This window comes from Temnothorax longispinosus, chromosome 1 (assembly GCF_030848805.1).
Source record: "Temnothorax longispinosus isolate EJ_2023e chromosome 1, Tlon_JGU_v1, whole genome shotgun sequence".
NCBI classification, from domain to species: Eukaryota; Metazoa; Arthropoda; class Insecta; order Hymenoptera; family Formicidae; genus Temnothorax; species Temnothorax longispinosus.
The window spans coordinates 2,813,584-2,837,519 of NC_092358.1; the positions used below are offsets into that span (position 1 = coordinate 2,813,584).

Here is a 23,936-nt window from a genome sequence, read left to right on the forward strand (position 1 = left end):
GACTTCTTCGTCTTCTTTTTCCATTTTGGGGCGATTGATTTATAGATGGGAAAGTGACGGCACGGTTAAGTGTCTCGGCTCAAAATAATTATCGATCTGCTCTTATCGAATCTACGGCGGACTTACCTGCTCTGTGTGTATATAGGCGAAGGAAGATATCTCGCGTTGCGACAAATTTGAAGAAATCTATTAACGAGAATCAGTAGATAGTTAAGCTTTCTTTTAATCCCCCCATAATCCACTTCGTTCTGCGATTAAAGAACGGGATCGATGTTCTATATGTATCTTTTATACATAAGAACTTCCGCATGTAAGGAAAATATCTCAAATATTTTTCCTGTATCAAAAGTTGTATAAAGAAGCGGATGATACGATCCTTCCCTTATCTTATAACTTAATCTACGGAAGGGAAGAGGATTCACATGAATAATGAAATATACCGTTGTGTATTAGAGAAAAATAAAGGAAGCTTTATTCTTTACATACCATAGCAGGCGATACGAGTCGGCCGCGCGTCGTCGACGTGAACGACGAACGCGCGCGTCACCGACGACGCAGAGATATAAACGAATATCGGTAGGAAGATCGGGCCGGTGGGGGGTCTCGGGGTACACGGTAAGATCGGTAAGATCGGTAAGATGGGATCCTCCTCGTCGCGCGGGGTCGTATGATACACACCGTCGCCTCTCTCATTTTCTCCTCGTCCTCGCTTTCTTTCGCTATCGCCGTCGCCCTCGGCTTCTTCAGGTCACGCCAAGATCGCCGCCAGTTTGTGCAGATTCGTTATGGTCGTCGCGTCGCCTGGCTGCAACCTGAGTGCCTCCTTGTAAGCCGCGGCGGCTTGCTTGTACTTGCCGTTCAGGTGTAGGATCGCGCCGAGATTCGTATGGCTGCGGGCCTCGTGCGGCCTCAGACTGGCAGCGTGTCTGTACCAGACCTCGGCCTCATCGCGACGATCGGCTTGCCTCAGCGCCGAGGCCGCCGCGACCGACAGCTCGTAATCGGACCGCGACAGCTCGGCCGCTCGCAGCTGCTCCTCGGCAGCCTCCACCAGTCGGCCCTGCGACGTCAGGAACAGCCCTGGAAATTTTGCAAACAGACATTACGGTGCGTGTCGCGAGAGACCGCATCGCGTTCGATCAATTTGTACGTCATGTATTGTTAAAGTTAGTTAAGTTGCTTGATAGATCGTTAATCGATGCGACAATTATTTATTTAATGCATATAAATCTGCAAATCTGTTTAATAACTCGTTATTTTGCAATTGAAAAGATCGATTTCGCTTAACACGTATATCTGATTTTTGATAGATGAGAAAGATGTTTATTGAGGGCAATATTTTTTGAACAGGGAAAACTGCGGGAAAATATGATTAAAGAAATCTGACGAAAGAATATTTTTGTACAACGGTATTTTTAATTTGAGAGAAACTTAATGAAACACGAACATTTTCGATAAACGAGAAGGTAGAAATTTGAGATACTTATTAAGTCTTTGATTTCAAATTAGATGTTCCATTTATTATTAATTAATTAAGCGAAAGAACGCGATTCAAGCTTACACACAGAAAAATATCACTCTACTGCCAAGAAAAGCAATTATTTATTTTAAGAGTAATAGGTTTCTTCAATATATCTTAATAATAGCTTTAAGATATACTTAGCACAAATCTTAGGAAAGCTCATAATTTTGTGCTCAAAACAAGAATTCATTCTTCTTATAAGAATATTATATACTTCTCTTCAGTAGACTGTATGTAGTAAGTAATCCGAATTCTTGTATTAATTAAATATTCGTATTTCAAGTACTAGACTTGCTAATATTTAGAATATGTTTTGAGTAAATGTGATGCTTGTGACTTTATGGTAGATTTGCGGATATATGAACTTATCAAATATTTAGAACAAGTAATATTTAGTAATATTTTGCGGGTAGTATATATTTTTCTGTGTGTATGATTATGTCACTTATATATATTAATAATGAATGTTCTATCGAGCGAATGGGAAAAATAAGATACCTTCACGGCAAATTGCACGCGGCAAAATATCGTCTTCGTATCTCGGTGCAATTTAACGCGACTGACGTTTCGAAGCGCGTCGCTGCGTTTCTCCGGAATTTTAATACCCATCGATCTCCATCCCCGGCATCTCGACTCATCCCCCGCACTCTCTCCGTATCCGTCCTTCTTTTCGATTAGTCGGTTCGCCCTTCTTCTCGCCAGATCGACTATCATCCCGCAGGAAATATTACAACGGTATTTATAGCGGCTCGACGAATCGGCAATCCTCTTATCTCCCCCTGCTATTAAGCGACTCTTCGAATCTTGGTTCTTTGATTCCCGTCGCGAGTCCCCCTCGCAATCGAAGGGAACTTGGAGGACTCCTTTCTAGAACGGATTTGGGGATCGGGAATCAATTATACCGTTGTTACAATGGGGGTCTCGGCTGCGGCGACCGGCGCGGCGTGACGGTGGAAAAGAAGGAGGGGAGGGGGAATGGTTCTCCCGGGGGTGCGCGTTAGGCGAGTGCAAAAGCGAGATGCTTAAGAGAGCGTATTTCATTGCTTTAATAATGAACGAGGATTTTCCCTTATCACCGTCGAAGACGACTACAAATACGGGCATTAGACATTTAAATTGCGATGCGGTCGAGAGACGGAAGGTGAATCTCGGCGGTCGGCGAGGAGCGGGAGGACGAAACGACGCGACGGTGGAATAAAGACGGAGACAGTAACCGGAGACGCCTACTGACGAATTCCAGACAACGTCGATGAGGACCGACGACGCTTTCCTGCGGTCCGCAATTAAAGGAAGCTTTTGGTCGGCGCCTTACCGTAATGATGGTGCACGCTGGGGTCGTCCGGTGCCAACCTGCGGGCCCTCAGGAACCATCTCTCCGCTTCCAAGACGCGGCTCGACTAAAGAGAGAGAAAGCAGAGGCGACTCGTGAGCCACCGCGAACTCGATAGCCCTGTCTGTCCCCCCTCCCCCTGGCGGTTGCTACCGGTTCAGGAGCTTGTTCTATTGCATTGGACAAGATTTTTGAATATATTATATCCGTTAAATTGTGGATGTATGCATGTCACGCTGAACATAAATATATCTCCATAAATAATAAAAAAAAAAACATATGTAAATGAATATTGAAGAAAATTAGAATTTTCAAAATTACAGTAAACAACAACTTCGAATTTTCCTCTCGCCCAGAAATACATATCGCAATTTTTGTTAACAATTTGGATGCAACACGCAACGTCCATTCACAAAATTGAGTGTCATAGGAAAAACAATATCTAACACAAGAAACAGAAAAATAGATTTACATTCAGCGCTGAATTCCCCCAAAAAATTTTTTCATTTCTTAAAAAAAAAAGCCTGGTTAATTGTTGTTATCCATTATTGTTCGTTAATACTATCGGAGTATATAGTTAACATTTGACGCAAAATTAATCTAGTTTCAGAGATGTGAGAGCCGGGAGGAGCGGGGACTTCGTATTGACCTAAATATGTTTATATCGCGCATTATATTGCGTATCGCGGTAGAAGTTTCTCAAGTGGTAACGGTCGATATAGTCAGACTTGGAAAGTAGATCGCGATAAGGTGAAATAGAGCGGCGATGGCAGGCGATGGCGATCTAAAAGCAAAACGACGGCTACTTACGTTCCGTGCCAAAAGTTTCCCGTAAGTGATGTGGGCCGGCACGTGGTCAGGCTGGCTGGCCAAACTCGCCTGAAACCACCTCTCCGCTTCTGCATACTGTTGCAGCCTCGACAGCGTCTCGCCTAGCAGATTGTACACGCTCTGAGGGAAGAAAAAGAGAAAAAAAATAGACAGTTTCTTTGGTGCCATCTAATTTCTTTCCGCCGTTACGTTGCAGAAATTTAAGAATTTTTGCGCACAACGGTATACGAAGCGTTTTCGCTTTTCCTCTCATTTAAATTCTTTGACCAATTGGAGACGATTTCTTTCTTAACGAAAATTCAATTACTACTTTCGTATTCGCAACTTTTTATTGTGCAAGATTAGATATTGTTTTAATTAATACCGTAATTAGATTTCTTTGCAAGTAACGGCCATTTATATTTAAATGCAGAATAAGATTTTGCTATTTGTTTGTGCACCGCTTAATTCGTGTGCCGAAGCTTAATTCGGGAAAATCCCCAGATTTTTCGGTAATTTATTTTAGGAATTTAGATTACCAGGCTATTTTTTTTCTGTAGATTTTCGAGTGCCATATATTTATAAGACTTAATCTCCATTTTGCTTCACGCTACTTAAATATGCAAACATCGGTTAAAGAATCCGGTAAGTACGAACAACGTACTTTGGAAAACACGAGCGCAAGGGCAACCGAAGGCTTACGTTTTACGAGAAAATCACGTGTGGATCGAAACGCGAGAAGGTTCGTTAGCGTGTTGGGGGAAAATTATGCTAATAAATTCAACAACTAATAAATTTGCTGGCAACTAATTCACAAAGTGTAACAAATTACCGCGGACATGTATACGCGTTTTAATACGCGTTACAATATAATAATAAGCTCTTAATTACCTTTAACCCAGAAAATGCGATTGTGAATGGTAGAACGTTGAAGCGCGCTACTTATGCGTTAATTAATTACGCTTCAATGTGAGGGATCATATCTAAAATTTTCATCGACGGATTTTCGATGTGAACTTTTGACAGGCACAATAAATAGAGAAAGCAAGAAGAGAATAATTTGACTTTAAAGGGAACCTTTTAAAAAAATTTTTTTGATTTTTAGAGCTGACGATTGCTACGAATTTTTCTGAGATCGTAAATGTTTTCATATGTGTAAGCATATATCAAGCTCATCGTTGAAAAAATTCAAAGTTGATGAGCGCATGCATACAGAATGAGGAGAAAAATATAGTGGATACATAAATCATATGATTTCTTATAAATTTTGGACTCAGTTTTTACCTAACGAAAACTATGGCTATTATTATTTGTCACAATTGTTGATATGTCAATATTCTGTTAAGGCACAATTTACTGTGATTTGAGCGACCTTAATTGCCAGGAAAGAATCGATTTCAAGTTTTGCAAAGAAACGAGATTATATCATCATTTTACAAATTCTTTCTTATATGCCCTGTTTACGCACATCCTAGAAAAGGAGTAATAAAGTGATCGAAAGTATCATAAGGCGGCTAACATCGAAAACCTTTTTCCCAGGCATACATGAGAGACCGCATCTCGCATTTCGAAGTTGTAGTAAGCTAAAACTTTTATGATTTTGTTCGAGACGAGTACGCGAGCCGTCGGGAGCGGCCGTTAGGGCAAAGTCTTTTCACGGGCGGGGAAGACAAATGGCAGGGCGCGAACGAGAGACGGGAGAAGAACGACCTCGAATATCCCCGACTCAGTCGTCAGACTCGATTGCTTCGTGATTCAATGGATCCCGCAGTTTTCTCAATGCCGTAGAAATGTCTCACGGGGAATTGTCGCCACGCGATTCCAATTGCCGAACGTGGCAATCGGCAGTTACAAGAGGGGAATGTTAATTGATATATCCTTATTTAAAGCACATTCGCGAGTTATTGACACTATTGGTGATTTATAATTGAGCAAAAAATTCGTAGATACGAAAAACGTCACGTTGGAACGTGAGAGAACGTTACGCACAGGAGTAATTTTATAAAATAATGTATCAATAATCACGCATTATCTTATCTCAAAAATGTTGTCACGCTGTCGTGAATTGCGGGATGGAGTAACAATTACATTAGCTGCTGCAGATAACGGTGTATATAATGAATAAATATGAGTCGAAATAAAATCTTGATATGTATCAGTTTTCGCGAAATTATTTCGGCACAGCGGGATTTTATTTTCCTGCCTGTCACGCGTTATTCGGAGATGCTCCATTTCAGGGTGCCTTGAGCACGTGACATTTGCATCTACTTTTTGTCGCGCGCGACATACATCTCGCGTGCTTCAACGCGTGATTATGCTCGCGACGAATGTTGCCACTTTGTGATCGCGATCATTATTTTCTCGCTCGTGCGACAAAAATATACGCGTCGACTTTCTGAATAGGAAACGTGACAAGTCGCGCAAAGTGCCGTTGCATCGCGTCAAAGAATGCACCCAGCAAAGTCGCGAGCGCAAGGCAATGCTGCCCCCCATACGTTCGCATTGTTCCGAGTCATTATTCACTTGGACTACTTTTCAAGGATGTTGCGCGCACTTGCTTAGACGTAATGCTCACTCGAGCTCGCGGTTCACAAAGCGTCGTCTCTACCGATAGCCGCGGCTTTTATGCACCCGAGAAGGTTCTCACGCCTCTGCGCTGAGCTGAGAAATAATGATCCCGACTAGCATCCCATTCACCGTAACACCACAATATGTGTGACAACGCAATAACAACGCATGTTTTGAAGGGGAATATATGATAAAATGCTGCTACATAACTAAAAATGATATAGGCCTCGATTTTCCCGTGAATTTTTCAATACGATCTGTCTCCACTATATATCAAAATAACTTTTAAATTTTTAATATTAAATTTCTTGCTGATAAAGATTGAATCAAATTTCCGATAACGTAAAGCCGATTTAAAATCAATGGAAAACAATGCTTTGTCTGATTTTGCATTTATGAAATTTAATTGCAATTGTTTTTGTTGTTTATAACTTTTTCAATTAAGCATTAATCAAGCTTGCACATATGCGATCTTCTAATTACGTATATCTCATCGTTTGATGAACCTTTCCTCAAATTACAAAGTATCCAGGTACTGTGCATTCACCACGTAATTACTCTGGTGCTCTCCCAACATCCATGTTTACATTTATGTCGCAGTCGACGAGTATTCGGCAATTTCCAGCGATTGGTCGGAATGTCTGCTTTATGGCGCGGTTTGATGAATGTTTAATCAAGCCTTGTATAGCGGGGCCAACGGTACGTCGAACGTTTTGACTTTTCAAAAAATAATAAAGTGTATTTTTTTTTTCATCGAGCGTCCGGTTCCGTCGATGTGTACATTTCCCGGTCACGTGAATTAATATTGCTGGATGGATGAATAGTTAAGTGGGCGTTCGACATTGTCCCGACTGATATTAAACTGATCGGAAACGCGGGCACGCATTAGCGAGACACATTTAAAATCACGTTACTATTAATTCCGTTCTAAATAATTACGCGTACGTATCGTTATGTATCCGGTATGCAATTGAACGGACGACGTCGATTATCGATGTCAGTTTTCGGATACATCGCGGAAATGAGCAGATGCGTGGGATAAATTGGCGAACTGTTATATTGTGGTATTTGTTTCGATATTTTAACGCTCGATTAATTTAAGAAATTTTTCGAAATCTCGTTTTCACATTAATGTAAAACCCCTTGTAAAAATTATAAATCAAAGAAATATTTTGCACATGTTCTCTCTTTAAATACTCGAATATTATTCAAGTATATCTCTACAGTTTTGAATACAAGAAAAATTTTGCATATTAAATATTACTTCTCACTTATGCATAATAATTTTTAATTATTTTTATAAAATTCTATTTAGTTTCCAAGATATAAATTGCGCATGTAAAAAGAAGATGAACATGCTGAGAAATTGCTTTGTAAAACGTGACAATAGAACAGCACAATCGAAAATGAGGAAATTGTTCATAGACAAAACGAAATTCTCGAAATTTGGTAGAGTAATTAGAGAATTCTCAGATTTGGTAGAATTAATACGAAAATGATTGTGCGAAGAATTTCCATGATGCGCAGTACGGTTAATCCGGCCGATAATTGCGTTGAATCGTACGCCGACTCGAAGTCATCTCTGCTGTTAATGCGGCACATTCCAGATTCTATCGTGTAGGTGTACGTTTGTGTAGGTAGAGAGAAAGCGAGAGAGGGGGAGGGAAGAGAGAAAGAGGAATATGCAGGTTGCCGAAGACGTCGCGACGCCGCTCGACGCCCGTCGTCGTCGTCGTCGTCGTCGTCGTCGTCGTTGTCGTCGTTGTCGTCGACATCTGCATACTGTCTCTCGCGACGGAACAAACAATTAGGACAGCGCAAACCGAACGGGGCAATTAGACGGACTGACTACGTTCGAAAGCCGGCTAAAAGGAAGGATATACGTGCGATAGACAAGAGAATTAATCGCCGGGAATAATCGGATTAAAGCGACGTATTGCACGCGCTCGGCGCTTTCGAACGGTTTCCATCTGCGAAATGCAGAGAGAGATATAGAGAGATGGAGATTCCTCCTTCTCCTGTACTCGCTCTAGCCGCAAATCGGAAGTAAGTTCGTGGCACGATCACGTATGACGTTGGAAAATTGGAGATAGATATTGCGCGGATATATTGTGACGTATTGAATTTTGATTCGCGGGGGCGGAATAGAGCTGTAATATGGTGGAAAGAGAAAATTCGATCTATTCCCCAACTTTCGTGCAAAATTATTATAAAGTACGCTAAATTTACAAATTTTGCTCTTACAGATTCACAAAAGTGTATCGCAATAAAGTGGAGTTGAATTTTATATCAGACAGCTTTTGAGTTTTTGATGAGGAATATTCGTCTGCAACAGGAAACGCGTATACGTGATGGGAGCGTTCCATATAACGCGCATGGATCGATTCAGAACATGCGTGTATATACCTATAGGGTTGAGTAAATTAGCATTCAAGGCAAATTTTGCGTCATAGCCAGAAAACAGAAAAGTTCCACGCGATATCAAACTTCCACGAATCTCTCGCATCTGTTCGGTAACTCAATAACAAACGCGCGTTTGGCGCGGAGAACTGTTCCCTGGAATAGGGATTATTCGTCCCGGGAAGAAGATTTGCTAAAGTCTTGAATGGAACAATCAAACGGCTGATTACGCACATCGAGCAAACGGATTAATTCTTCGTCGTAATCTTATTGTCGTTTGCGGGAATCTCGAACAACTTTGAAGTCGCGCAGCGAAACCGGTTTAGTACAATCGAACGAGACTAAGGCTTATTTGGACTAAACAATTTTTTATGCGTTTGTAAATCTCTACACAATGATTGGAATCATTAATTATTATAAAATTTTAAATTCAATTATAACGTATTAAACTAAATTATAATTATTATTTAGTTTAAAAGGAATGACACGTGGTTTCATGTAAAAGTGGTAGACTCCTACTGGCCAAATGTTTGAGATTTAAAATTGAAAATGTCTGCTACATAAAATAAAATCAAATTTATGCATTATAATTTTATATTTTTTTATTACTTGTTTTATAATAAAATAAAAAATAATATAAAATTTTTAAAAGCTCTACGAAAAACATTTTTTGCAAGATGAAAAGAGTATTAAATATTAAAAAGAGTACTAGACACTTTCATCAAAGTAGCCATCCCTTACTTAGGTAATTTAGCTACAAATTTATTTATTTTTTCTTGGATGAAAGATTCTTCCACATAGCTTCTAAAATAGTTCACAGCTCAGTACTTATAATTTAACTTAAATCATGACATTTCTAAGGGATTATCTCATCTAAGCGCAGATTTAAATTAAATAAATTTTATAATAGTAAGAAAACTGGATATGCAGCTAGCATAAAGGTATCTTTGCCATTATCCGGGGTGTTCTATTGAAAGGGAGACGCTTTGAAACTGCCTTTTATGCAGAATGTGCAAGGATCAGCAGCGTGATGTGATGGTTCAGTAATTTGATCGATTACAGCTGGTGGGTTTTACCTAACCGATATTGGGCGAATTATGGTTTGATCTCATTTCAAGCTTTCACTCAATGTGGGATCCTGTCTCATTATACTATTAATGATTTTCCGGTGGTTTCGCAAGGGACAATGGTATTCGTCGTATTTATATCATTGTCCATTGAGCCACAGGTTTGATATTGAGACTCTTGATTCGTGATTGATAATGCTTTGGCTGTACTGTGATTTTAATATAAAACATTAATTGTAAAAGATTTGGAAAACTTTACTGCATAAAACGCTGATAATGCAATTGTTTAATAAGTTGACGTTTCGCGTAATTTCTATTATTCATATTACTGAATCTATCCCCGCGAAAATAAAAAAAAATAAATCAGCGAAGGGATTAGCTCTAAATTATAACAAGAACAATTTTATTCTTAGGGACCGAAACACATGTACATCATTTTCTTCTTTCCTAAATATTGTCACTACATAATCGTGACCATTTATCATTTCTTTATGCAGAGGAAACACAACGTTTATGAAAACAAGCCGAGAAGCTAGTTTTTCGTTGTACTCTCTGTCTGAAAGATACCCATTAAAAAAGAAAGGAAATAAAAGAGTCTTAATGCCGATTTATATGGCGAATTTTCGGTGGATTAGGATTAGGAGATTCCCGATTCCCGTTCTTTCTCGAGGCGAGATTCACGGGAGTGCCGCCGTGCCGCCGCCGCCGCTCGTAGAGTTTCATCCAACTTTCTACGGGACAACGTCGCCAGCCGCGCCAGTTGAGCAGGGAAGAGGGAGACGGATGGCGAGAGGAGAACCGAGGGCCATCGTGATAAAACATCGGGAACTGGCGAAACTCCGGTGTAATCTTGCCGGCGATGTTTTACCGTGCGGGCTGGCACGTAGGAGGCCTCGGGCTGCACCTATCCACATACACACGTTCATATATACGTTTATACGTAATACATGTATGCACACGTATATATACATACGAATGTGAGAGTGTATGTGCAAGGCCTTGCGCGGCATCGTAAAGTCCTGGGAGATATCGCGCCGGCGATTAGACCCTCGTTTTGGGAACTAAATTTCTGTGGGTCCCGACACCGTCCCCCTCCTCCCTCCCCCGCCTCCTTTGTCCGCCCTAAAGCTCGGACCGGTTCGAGCCAAGGATCGAGCCCTTTTGACGCGAGATTTCCGCGCTTCTTCTCGCCATTTCTTGCCGCGATCCCCTGCATCTCTTCGGTAACTATCACTGGCTAATCGCGAGCGCGGGTGATTTATGAATCTGTCATTTACCCGCCAGCTATAACATCACGGTGACTCGGGCAATCTTGCTATCCTGAAAAGATACGTCGCTATACGCGGCCTATACGGTTTAGAACTCCGCCCGATTCAGCTCTATCGACGGAAGCATAATGCACTCCGCTAGCTTTCATCGTCTTCATTTTCCCGTAGCTTTTGTCGTCGTCCAGTATACGTGTGTCCTGATGGTGTAGTAAGAGATTATTTCTCTAGAGCAGAGTGCAGAATTATATTTATAAAAATGGCGGATAATTTAATTGATTATTTAGATATGAGAATAGTGGATAGTCGAGCTACTGTTTTCCTTAGCAAATGAAGTTCATCGAGCACATTCCCTCGAGAAAAATGTCGTACAATCGGCGATAGGACCGTAAATCATGGGGGCGAATTTATTTTCACGGATCTTCTGGCGAGACTACTGAATACGAGTGCGCGAGCACCGAAACACGACGAAACCCCGCAAGATGGTGCAGCCACCATCCCGATCTCGGTGTTCTCGCTTTACTTCTTTCGACTTTCTTGTTTGTTCGACTACGTACTACTATCCGGACCCCCGGATCCCTTCGATAGCACATGGCGCAAACTTTCGCTGACTTTCCACTGTAGATAGGCAAGAATGGAGTTTCGCCCCGGGACGGCTGGGCGGGTGTGAGTAAGTAAGTTTCCCGTCCTCTACCGGAGAACGGCTGTCGGATGGATTTGCGACACGACGGACCGTCTTAATCAGCCGGGCTCTGATCGATAAGTCACCTAGACGCTCCGCTCTAATGCCCGAATTTAATTTCGCCATCGGGTAGCTCGTGATCTATTTTGGATGCAAATCGACGAACCGATTAAGACGATCTTCTATCGTAGTGGAACTACACTCTCTGAGTTAACGAAACATTTTCCATACATTATTCGAAAATTTAAACCTAATCTTATAAAACATACATACGTGTCGGAAGAAATACAATATTTTTATTTCTGTTACTTATTTATATTAAAAGAGTCGACCTAGAAAATATTTGTAACCCTTCAATGACGCATTTATCTCAGTTGTTGAGGCGAGATGAAATTGCGACCCATCTCTCAAGCTCTCGATTTCAAAGTCCCCGTTGCAAGTGAGTCCGTAATATCGTTTACGTACAAGGCCGCAGGTCTCACGAAGAGAAAGAAAAAAGAAGAAAAGTGTTAGCGTGTCGCAACATCACGGCGATATCGGGAACAAAGGGTGATGGCGAGGCGAGAGTGCTTAATTCGCACGAGTGGCACGACGTGGTGTACGCCCGCGGAATTCCTCCCGCCTCGTCCTTTTTTCTTCCTCTGCTTTCTTTTTATTGCGAAGGTGCGCTCGGAAGACCGGCGAGGAAAGAGAGCAAGGAGGCACCGTCCGGGCGTACGGGAGGACGGAGGGAGGACGATGCACACAATGGGCGTTCTTCTGGAAGATTAAAGTGCAGCGCGGCGGCACCGCGTTGCGGAGCTGTGTCGGGCAGCGGCTCGCGTTAAAATTAAAATTGCTCGCAAAAACGTACGGAGAGCAAAGTGCGAGCGGTGGAGGGGAAGGTGAAGAATGGGCGGGAGGGAGAGGAAGGTTGGGAGTGTTGGCTTGTAATTTAAAAGCTTCTCGCTGTTTTTCGCATGGCCCTAAGGAAGCCATTAGGATCCCCCGCGGGCGACCAGCAAGTAGAATAACCCGCAAAGTACATTGCCGGGGGCACGTCTCGCGATCGAGCAAGTCCCTCTGGTGATTTTGGAAATATTTTCGTTACTTCTTACGTTTACGGTGACGTTCGATTGTGGATCGATTTGCTACTTTGCTGGAATGTAAAGGCGCCAGGGAATTGGAAAACGTATAAAAAAAAGGCCCAGTTATTTCTTGTTCCATTTCTGATTCTAGTTTTATGCTTGAGAGGACAGGTGGATGAAGCTAATGAGCTGTATATAATAAAAGCGGACATTTATCGTATCTTAAAACAATTTTAAAATAACATGGACTTATTGTATGTGTTTGCATTATTGTAATATTACAATTATTATTAGTTATACATGGCGAAAGTTACTATTGAAATAGTGAATTAAAAGTATTATTGAAAATATACGATTTTTTTGTTAGCATAATGCTCAGTGCCGCATTATGTTCCTAAAATAAATTTACACTTTCTGTTTGAGATCGTAAGTCAAGCTGTAAATTTGTTCGCGATAGCCCTTTAACGTTTCAAACTGTTACTCGCAAATAATTGTCGAGACGGCTCTTTTATAGGTCTTTTAATTCTCGTTTCTGATAAGGTTAAAAGTTTTTCTTTACTTTTGACTCCCCGCTATCGATCTCGCCGTCGATCGATAGTACTGAGAGCCTTAAAGCGAAGGGGTAGCTTCGCCGCGCTTCGTCGAAATTATGAAGCACTAAGTATGTCAAGTAAGAAACAGTAGAAATTCATTTTCGCGTAAAGAGTGCAGCCATCAAAACGCTGCGTGATGAAGGGGATTGTCGGTTATACGACTGTACAATATATTTGCGGGAGTGTGATGTACGTGGGACGGGAGGAAATGGAGGGGGAGACGTTAAGCGGCTGCCAAGGAGCGAGAACGAAAAGACGAAAGAGAGGGTTGAAGCATAGAAGGGGTTGCGAAATTACCTCGAGTAGCATTGTGCGCCTGCCGGAGGGCTGCAAGCACCTAATTAGCCACTCAAACACTGCCGCATAAAGCAACCCTCTGTTATTAAAACGATATGTAAAACGAGGTTGTCCCCACAGCGCTCGGTACTTTTTGGACAGCCAGGTATGTATGTCGATCCGACGCGGCGCGACGCGAACCTCTACGGCGCGGGAATTTTTCCGGGAAATTCGTCGCGCCAGAGCCTTTTGTTGAGCCTGCCATATCGTTATCATGACACTATTATCATGGGCGTAAAATTATTATACGTCACGGAACAATGGTAGTCAAATTTAAATTATGTCCGTTACACTCGGACAAGTTAGAATTTATTACGTCCTATATACTTTAATTATATTTAAGAAAAAATTTTCAAGTCACATCTTGATAACGATAACATAAGTATGTAAAATACTGATGATATTTTTCTGACAATTTACACAGCAGCTTTCTGTTTCAATAAAATTGCCCATAAGATCTGATAATAACAAATTACAAGATTATTGTAAGATTAAAAATGTTATTATTAGTTGGAATTTCAATCGATATTAAGGAGAGTCTCTGAAAGCAATAGAAACAAATAACGAAATAAGAAGTTTCAATAAAATAAAAGGTTGCTCAATGAATCTCCAATATATTTAATTACAAAGAGGAATTGAAAGGAGGAATTTAGAGTTCTGTAATGAAGGAAAAAGTAGTTGTGATATTAAAATAGGTCGTAGAAATTGTAACAGACATTTTCGTAAGACATTTACGGATAATTCACGGTTGTCATTTGTGAATTAAACTTACCGATCTATTTACTGTACCTGATAGAATTCGTTATCGAGTAATAATGTATTTAATGTTGAAACTCTAATCAAAGTACAACGAAACGTTGAAACGTTGGTCGCTTTAAAACAATGAGAGCGTTGTTAAATTATTAAAACGGTTTGCACAATTAATCGTTCGGCTAATTTAACTGTTTAATTACCAATCGATTGACAGGCTGGACCGAAGCTGGACTGACCGCGCAATTTTAATATAAAACCGCGTTATTATACGTGAACGTGCCAAGAGCGCTTCTTTTCTATGAGAAGAGGAAACGATCATTTAACATTGTAATTCCTAAAGCCGTCAACGTTATATGTTTATCCCAGGAATATTTTATAAGAGTGTAAAAATTCTGTAACTTGGTACAGAATATTTATGAACTAAATTTGCTCATGTATATTAAATTTTGTAAAATTAATTGACTCAGATAAGATCTCTATAAAATTCAATGAATTTATATTAGTCAGAATTATTTATAAATTTATTTTTTTGTCTGCATTCATCATAAATACTAAAACTTTTGTCCTTTATGAGGTATAAATCGACGTTAAACACACACACATGCGTACTGTTCTCTTTCTCTCTTCCGACGTGCGATCGTATCGACAGGGCTAAATGGTGCGGTAAGGGGAAAAGTTTCTGGTTATTAATTTTTCGTTACGCGCCACGACAGTCCAGCCAGCCAGCCGGCACCGGCGATTTTCCTCCAAAACTTTCCATCCCACTACTTATCCCATAGAGATGAACGCGAAGTCGCAAAGTTTGTCGGTCATAATTGATGTCTCGTAAAAGGGGGATGAGGGATGGCAAAAGGAGGTTTGGGAGATCGGCTAAAACCGCCGTAGAAAAGTTTCGACAGGATTCCGCGCCTGCATCGACGAAATCAATCGCGGCTGGATCGCTGAGCGACGTACGAACGGATGGAAATCCCGTGTTCGGAAATAAATAAATGACACGTATCGCGTTTTATCCCCGCCGGGCGTATTTTTAGTATCGAGGTATCTGGAACGTCTGGAAGAAACAGTACGTGCTAAAATTTTAGTAGCGTCAAGTTAAGTCACTCAATTTAAATATTAACTATGTTTTCTGGCCAGAGATGATAAAGATATCAATTCTATAAAATATTTATAACATGTTCTAATTTCATTTTATTTTCTTATGAATATATATTAAATCTTAAATGGTATGTGGAATTTTTTTTATAAATAATATATATCAATACCAGTAATAAAATGCGATGTATAGTAATTGTATACACGAATAATTTTGAATAGCATAAATGTGCAAATAATTGAGAGGTATTTTGCGATTAAAAGTATTAGTTTTGGTTTTTTGAACTGTGTGAATATTTTTAGTGTGTAATTTAAATCCGAATTTATCTAAAAAAAACCAATATGAGCTGGAAAATACTTTTGTTCATTATGCACAGGCACATAATATGTATATATAATCTATTCATGACATTTTTTTTATGGAAAGAATATTGTATATATGTATTCTATCTTGACATTTTTTCACTTAGCCCGAAAATGATTATAGTTTTTCAAATAATACAAAAATGATAAATTACATGGACTTTAAAACAACGCATTATGAGCACCGACTAATAGTTGAATACTAATTAATGCGGTCTTAAGTAAAGCTATAGTAATAAATTATGCTACATCAAGACTATCTGCAATGAGAACAAAAGAGAACAATACAGACCGGCTGCTTGCTTTTTTATCATCATCATCTGGAATGAAATTTCCGCTTATTTCTCGCAATCAAAAGGTGAAGAACTTTGCGAATAATAATTATTCGTTAACAGAGTATAAAAATAATGAATCTCGATTATAAATGTATATTATCTAATAATAAGCATGATAATCTTTTCTTCTTCTTGCATGTATCAAATTCATAATCTTGTAAGCATTTAACTTTATAAATTGTTTTATCTTGAAATCTAAACACAATTTACAATAAATATATATAATGTCCACACATTTTTATATAATAAAGTAGAAATTATCGTGTTTATTAAGTTTATTCTCTGTATTTTTCTATAATCCACGAAGAGAGGAAATTTTAAAGTTTTGACAAAATTTGAGAAACAATGGTAATTGAACATAATGGCTCTTTTATTAAATAATGAAATATTCTATTGGGAAATGTCTCGGAAATTTCGCTATCTAATTCCCGAAGGCACTTCTCGGGTAAAGACTTCGGAAGGAAGCTCTGCCGAGGTTCTATCGTCGGCTAGAAGACGTTGGAAGTTCATCGAAGTACCGATCGGGGATATTATAACTCGACGTGCGAGCGAGCGAGAGAGCCGCACGCGTGCGCGATGTCTGCGAACTTTTCGAAAATCGCGGAGAGGCAATAACTCGGGATGGAAAAACGACGGGATCGTTTCGTTTCGATGGAAGCCCTTCTCCCAGCCGATGCCGCTCCGCGTGAGCCAGCCGATATCACTCGGACGACCAATTTAAAGTTACGATTCGCCGGCCATTTTCGTGTCCCCGAGGGATGACAACGGCGCCAGCGGTGCCCGGATTTGGGCTACCCGAAATGCGGTTTGACGGCTATTACCGCATCGCCTGGCTATTTCTATTGATGGAAGACCTGACTTGCGGATTTTTAAGATATGCTTTCTCGCTATTAGGTCTTGAGAAGTGACCTAAATGCGGAATGCCGTATCTGGTGAACCCGTTTCGGAAATAACAGAATTCCGAATTTGACTTCGCGGAAAATACGGCGGAAAATAGCAGAAAATCTTTTCTTTTATAAGTTGCGAGACGTGTCAAATAAGGAAAAGGTCAATCAATTATTTGGGTCAAAATAGATCGAATTAGCTGTGAAAACAATAACTCGATAGCTTGATAGTTTCGTTTGTCTTGACGATGTTAAAAACGAAACAAAGTTTTAGAATTTGATAACGAGTTATTTTAAGTGATTGAATATTGCAAAAATGATTATTTTTATTTCTTGCAATAAATTAAGAAAAATACAATCATCTGAAGGAATCGTTCAAGTATGATGTATGCGATAATAATTGCTCGAGCAAATTTTCACCAAGAAAGAGAGATGCAAGAAAATAAATTATCGTTAATAATTGTATATATTTAAGATACGAGAATAAACCTTTTTTGAAATTTTAATATTACTGATATATTAAATTAATCTTTGTTACAGTGACATTCATTATTCATGCTCGAAATAAAATTTCTCATTTCGAATGGTGCTGGATTATGTTCTTGAAACTTTCGGGAATATATACGATTTCAGAATCACGCTGCAGCACTTACGAAGCATCTCGTTACATGCATATACGCGAGACGGCGGCAATGCACTCGAAACTTTGGCGGGATAAACGACTTGCGGTATTTTTATAACGATTTCCTTTTTAGCTTTCTCGCTTCAACTTCGATTCCGGAAATAGTCATTCCGGAAGTGAGAGAGAGCACTTCCACGGGAAGGACGGTCCTTACGACTTACGTCTGACACTCGAATGAAACTGTGCCGTCACCGACGACGAGGACGAGGACGGAATGTAAAAAGTTTCAAAGAGAGGAATTTCAATTTGTGTAATATCAGATATTTCGGATTCTCTGCTGTCCAGCGTGAAAGAGAGAAGAAAAGAGAAAGAGAGAGAGAAAGAGCAGAGAGGGGGACAGGATTTAATCAATTAGGTGAACGCGGGGCGCGACGGCGCGAATAACTGCATGGCGAGGAAAAGTTTGGCGTGGAAACGTGCCAATGTCGGCGATCTTCCTCGTTCCCGTTTTATCGCGATTGCCAATCATGAGGCTCGAATGGGAAATTATGTCGAGCGAATAAAGCGAAATATTAAGATGAACGATCCTAATTTCGCGCGCGCGCGAGCGCGAGCGCGCGTATGGAACTATTTCTCTAAGGGAAGCTCGGTGCCGTTTCTCGTTTTGCGGGCACTTTCTAAGGCGCCCATTATTCAATGACGTCGCGACGTTGTACACGGAGAAATGCTTCGTTCAAATTAAATACGCGTTTTAATCACGCGGTTATTTCCTTCCAGTTCCTTCTGTATTTTCGCGGGCGTATACGCGCGCGATTCGTTCAAGCGCGTTCGTGCCGGTAACTATAGATGCATTTTGCATTTGACACATGCATAGAATACATACTTGGACGTTGCAACTGTTACGTCACTCACGGTCGACAAACACCGCTTTCATGTCAAATCGGTTAGTAACACGACTGCCGAGACCAGTTATTATTTCGTGCCCTTATTTTAAGAGGTACAATCGTTCAGTGTATGCACTTCAATATGAATTCAATATAAAAAATGCTGAAAAATACGAAAGTAAAAATTCTAATATGTTTATTATTATTAACATTAAATTAAAATGGGGTTAAAAGGGGGTAAAAAAAGGAAAATGCACATTTTTAATAGAAAATAAATAAAATAAAAACTTTGATTTTTTCGAAAACGTTTGTGAGAAGCGCGGTTTCTCCCTTTGCTCAATAAAAATATACCAAAGCTTTTCCACACAAACAGTATTATGGAAATCCCTGAGGACCACGTCCTCTTATAATCTCTCCTTGTCAGTATATATATAAAGCAAGTAATATAACAATCTCTTCTAATATTTAAAAGCAAGAATGCAACAGATTTGGAATATGTTCGCATGTATTGCATCAAATAGATCATATTTGTTAACAAAATGATTTGAAACTCGGTCTTTCGTCCGAGTTTTGAAAATGGATTTTGTGTTTATGAGATCTCTGTTGTAGAAATCTGTCGGACGCATTATTTGCGTTAGTTAATGCCGAGCATAAAGTTCTGCGTTTACGGCTCTCCGGGCGTAGAGACGAAGACTTAGACAATTTTATCTCGACACGTAACGAGGTTCATGGCGCGCAGGATAGTCAACGTATATATTCGCGGAAATATCGTGGATTTTCGTACGTCCGAGGTCTCGCAGTTTCTTGGCGCATCCGCTGCATATGCTCCCACATATGTACCTGCATACGTACACATAAGGATGTCCATGTGCGTACCTACAGCGGCGCGAGTGCCACGGAAAGACGAAAAATACTTTTCGAATAAATTGTCGCGCAGGAATTCCACGGCGATGCGCCGAACAAAACGCTGCCACGCTGTGTAGCACGGCACGGCACGTATAAACGAAGGGAGAACGGAAAAGGAAGGAAGGTTGGTCGGTTGGTCGGATGGTCGGTTGGTCGGTCGGTCGGTTGGTCGGTCGGTTTCGACGGGACGCTGGAGGGTGCGGAGCGTCTCGTAAAAATGCAAACTTCTCGCTTCGGCGTCGATGCCGGGCGCAAGAGGAGCCGAGCCGGTCGTGGTGCGATCCGATGTTGTCGCTTCGCCTGCGCCACGTTCAAAAAGTTGGACGTGGATTGTGAAAACGGAAAAGAAGGAAAAAGATGGCGCGAGAGCGAGCACGCGAGAGAGAGAGAGGGAGAGAAAAAGAAGCGAGAAAAAGTCAGACGACGGCGGTAAAGCCACCCTATGAGAGAAACTCGCGGGAAGTTCGCTCCGTACGTCGTTGCAACGCGGGTGGTCGGGGGTTGCTTCAGAGATGGAAGAGAAAAAAAGAGAAAGTGAGAGAAAGAGAAAGAGGGAGAGGAAGGGAGCGAGTAAGTGGATCGCGAGAGGCGTTTTCCTGATTTTTCAAGGGGGACAGGAGGAACCGGAAAAGCGACTCTGGCTACTGAGGACAGTTACCGGGAATACAACATCGCTCACGTACTCGGTGGTTTGGAAATATCGATACTTTCATCGTCTCGAGTCATCGTTCGATTCCTCCTTTCGTCCCTCTCTCCTTTTTCATCTATATTTTTTAAAACAATAACTTATTATATTACTTTTATTCAATTTTCTGCAATTGCTAAATTGTTATTGATTTTTCATTTTAGTTAATACATATACGTAAAAATTAAATGTAGAGTTATATCTAGCATTTTTGAATTATTTTATGTACGGTGTTCTACAGCATGAAAATATATTTTCCTCTGTTCTTTATGATCGTCAAGCAGGACAAAAGAACAAGCGAGACAAAGAGTGTATCGCTCTATGTGGTATAGACGATGATTGAGTGGGGGATACTGAATTGCCTCGGGCGAACCGAAGGTAGTAATAATCTTGGAAAGCAATTAGCAGCCGAAGGGAAGAGGACGAAAACATCAGAAATCTGTTTCGAGTTGATTACTTTCTTACAGACGACTCTCGGTTATCGTTCGGAGTGGTTTACCGCATTCCCGGTTTGTTAATCGACCGAATGCAATCGACGAGAGACAGAACAGTCCGTGAAAATCGTTTTTACAGTTAACCACCGTGTCTGCAAGGGGGACAATCCGCACGACGATATTTCTTGTCGAAAGATGAGATAAATTTGTATCTCGAGATCTTGGCCTCCAGTCAGTTTCGGTCAAACGAAGTAATTATTCAAGTTCAGTTTCATTTGCTAACATCCTCGATAAATGTACTTGGATTCTCTTACATTAGATTGTCGGTGTAACCAAATATTAGCAGTACGCAAGTTGTATTGATATAGGGGTAATCGATAACCGCGATATGAATTTCATTATTCCATAATTTCCGAAGAGATAGATAGCGGAAGAGAGGACGAACTCTATTCAAAGGGTAGGGAAACGCAAAGGGGGAAGAGAAGCTACATAAATCGCTCGAAGCTAAACGGAGACGCGCCCTCGAAGGCACTTTCTCGCGCTCCAAGTATTCATAGTTCTCTCGCGCGCATCAAGTTATTCCGCCTTAGTGGTGTAATGAAGAGGAAGCGCGGCGCGCACTACTAACCTGAGGTGGATAGTGATCCGGTAGGGCACGCAGGGCTTCCCTGTACGCCGACAGGGCTCTTTGTAATCTACCCTGATCGGCATACAGCGCGCCTAATTGAAGGAGGGCCTGCACCCTGGCCGCCTCGTGAGCCCTTTTGTCCTTCAGACCGGAGCCATCCAAGGATGCACCGGCGCGCAAAACCGCAGCTGCCTCGGTGCCCCGTCCGACCGAAATCAACGCGGCTCCCAGATTCACATAAGCCTCTGCAAAGACAAATGATAAGGATTGTGAGATGTGTGTAGGTTTAGAGAGAGTCTGTCGATATTCGGAGAATTTAACCTCGGATTTAGTCTACGTATATGTGGTCGGATATGTGGGCTAAATCCTACAAGATGCATCATGTTTTCTTATTCTTTAAACTTGTATTATTATTGTATACATATATTTTCAAATGCATATAATTCATCATATATTTATATCTATTTTTCTTTCGTATACATTGTATTTTAAAGAAGAAATGTAGTTAAAAATGAAAAATTTAAACACTTTCTACTTATTACTAATTATGAATTCTTTAAAATTCTAAAACAATTAAACTGTTTTAAACAAAGCTTCAAAATTCTTAATTTGGAAGTATTTGAAATATACGAAAGTGAATAATGAAGAGCTGGATAACGGGCTTGCCTTTTTGGCTGGATTATGGAGAATGATTCCATGAGCTAAAAAGATTATGGGCCAAGTCTTGCCCTGGCAGAGACTGAGAACTTTAGATGTGGCATTTCGTTTTCTCGACACTTTTATTTCTAACTTTAATTAAAAAAGTCCTTTCGAGAGGACTAACTTTCTAGGCCTTGGGATTGGAACGTCGCTTTGTCGCTCAAGTAAAATTGCCATAATCTCTCGCAAGCCGCAAGGATGATAAGGGAGATTATGTACTAGGGAAACTTTCAATCTAAAATAAGGAGCGGCCAAGTTTTTTACAGATTTCGCTTCCACATTTACACCTCCACATTTATTTTTTAATCCGTTTATAACAGTAAGTGATAAAAATTGTGTACACAATCCGAAACATCGAACTTTATATTAATATAAAACTGTTCGAGATAATTTTATTGTAATGAGAATTTTCTTGTCCAAAGTCAATTATTCTACAATTTTATTATAGACCTCTAACGAAATAAATAAATAAATAAATAAAACAGAGATAAATGTGAAGGGCAATATAAAATGAAGAAACGCGTGTAATTTAACGAGAACAAGAAAGGAAACAATAATCCATCGCATTGTACTTCGAGACTTCGGCGAATGAGAGGAAAAGCGGCAATGAAAAATAGTGGGCCGTAAAAGCCGGACCGTACCCTATAGGTTCGCATTTAGTCTACGTGAAAACTTATTACACTCGGTACGCTCGGATACCACCTGTTACCATTTATCTCCCGAACACGCTCGCGCGTTCTTACTTCTTTCTTGTTGATGAATTTCGATCTCTTCGCGAATGCGATCTTATCGATTTTAACGGCAGTCCGTGATGTGTCGTGGGTGAAAATTATCACGCCATTTGAGTAGTCAGAGAATGAGTGGGAGCCTTTACGACTTTGATTAACAAAAACTATGCCGACTGTCGCGATTGAAGATCGGACGCATCAGAATGGTGTTCTCCCGGTCGAGACTCGCGTTTCGTGAACAGTGCCCGTGCCTCGTATTATTTTGAATAAAGAACCAGGCGACTGCGGGCCGGCGGCGGTGTCGAGTAATCCATTTTCCTCGCCGCCGCTCTCCTGGGATACTCTATGGAATTAGAGTGCCGAGCTTCCTGTATCCCCGGATCAGGATGAATGTGTATGCGACGAAGCTCGCAACGGGCGCGCACGCGCCCGTACTCCACTCTCGATTTTGCGCTATTTAACCTTTGCGTTATTATACGAAGAAGATTACGCTTTAACAGCTTACATTATATAATCAACGCGCATTATTGGTAGATGGATAGTATGTATTTTTCTCAAAGTAGATTGTGGTAAATTTCTTGCTCGAATTTATTGTTTTCACAACAGAAAAAAATAGTTGTACTTTTATGAAGTCATGAAAGTGTTAGAAAACTGCTGAGAAGAGAAAAATATTGCGAGAGAAATATAATACGAAATTAAAGTAGTAAAATTGGAATACGATTTTACCTCATCATTAAAGGACGGAATGTTCCGATATTACAGTTATCGCAACTTATCTTTTACGCGATCATGTTTTTCTTATCGCTACATGCGCGTCAAATAGAATATCAAATTCGCAATCAGTTTGGATTATCAAGTTATATCACTATAAATTCCCTGCATTTTGGTTCTAGCGCGTTTCGGAAATATCCAGCGTTTAAGAAGCAGCAGCAATCGACACGCGCGAGATAATTACGTCGTAAAAAGTTCGAAGATCGTACACCTCGCGAAACGGCGGCTATAAAATGGACTTACTCTCAATCTTTCGCATCGGATTTATTCCCTCTCTCTCTCTTTCTCTTTATCTCGGAAGGATATTGCGGCGCGTCGTAAAAAGAACGAAAGACAGGAAAAGAAGGCGAAATAACGCGCAGTTGCGGTGGCCTGCGTTTGGCAGTGAATTATACTGTCCGCCTTTTGCGGTCCGCTCTTTCCACATAATCGTACCGAGTCGAAGAAGAGAGTCAGGTGGCCCGTCGACACACCGGAAAATGTGATGGCGGATTTGGGGTGGAGAGAACTAT

At 40.6% G+C, this 23,936-nt stretch overlaps 1 protein-coding gene across 3 annotated transcripts in view; it reads right to left on the minus strand.

Annotated features, from left to right (window-relative positions):
* Positions 1-442: 442 nt before the first annotated feature.
* Positions 443-23,936, minus strand: part of Tmtc2 (Transmembrane O-mannosyltransferase targeting cadherins 2) — a 201,239-nt gene continuing 177,745 nt past the window's right edge. Inside the window, exons 7-10 of one of the 3 annotated variants that reach the window (XM_071772171.1) lie at positions 21,227-21,471; positions 3,663-3,803; positions 2,835-2,919; positions 443-1,080 (exon numbers count right to left, since the gene is read on the minus strand). In XM_071772171.1, the coding sequence (XP_071628272.1) occupies positions 749-1,080; positions 2,835-2,919; positions 3,663-3,803; positions 21,227-21,471 (803 nt within the window). In that variant the 3' untranslated portion in view covers positions 443-748. Of the gene's footprint in view, positions 1,081-2,834; positions 3,023-3,662; positions 3,804-21,226; positions 21,472-23,936 lie in introns of all 3 variants that reach the window. The other 2 variants (XR_011731088.1, XM_071772184.1) reach the window with 2 other exon arrangements.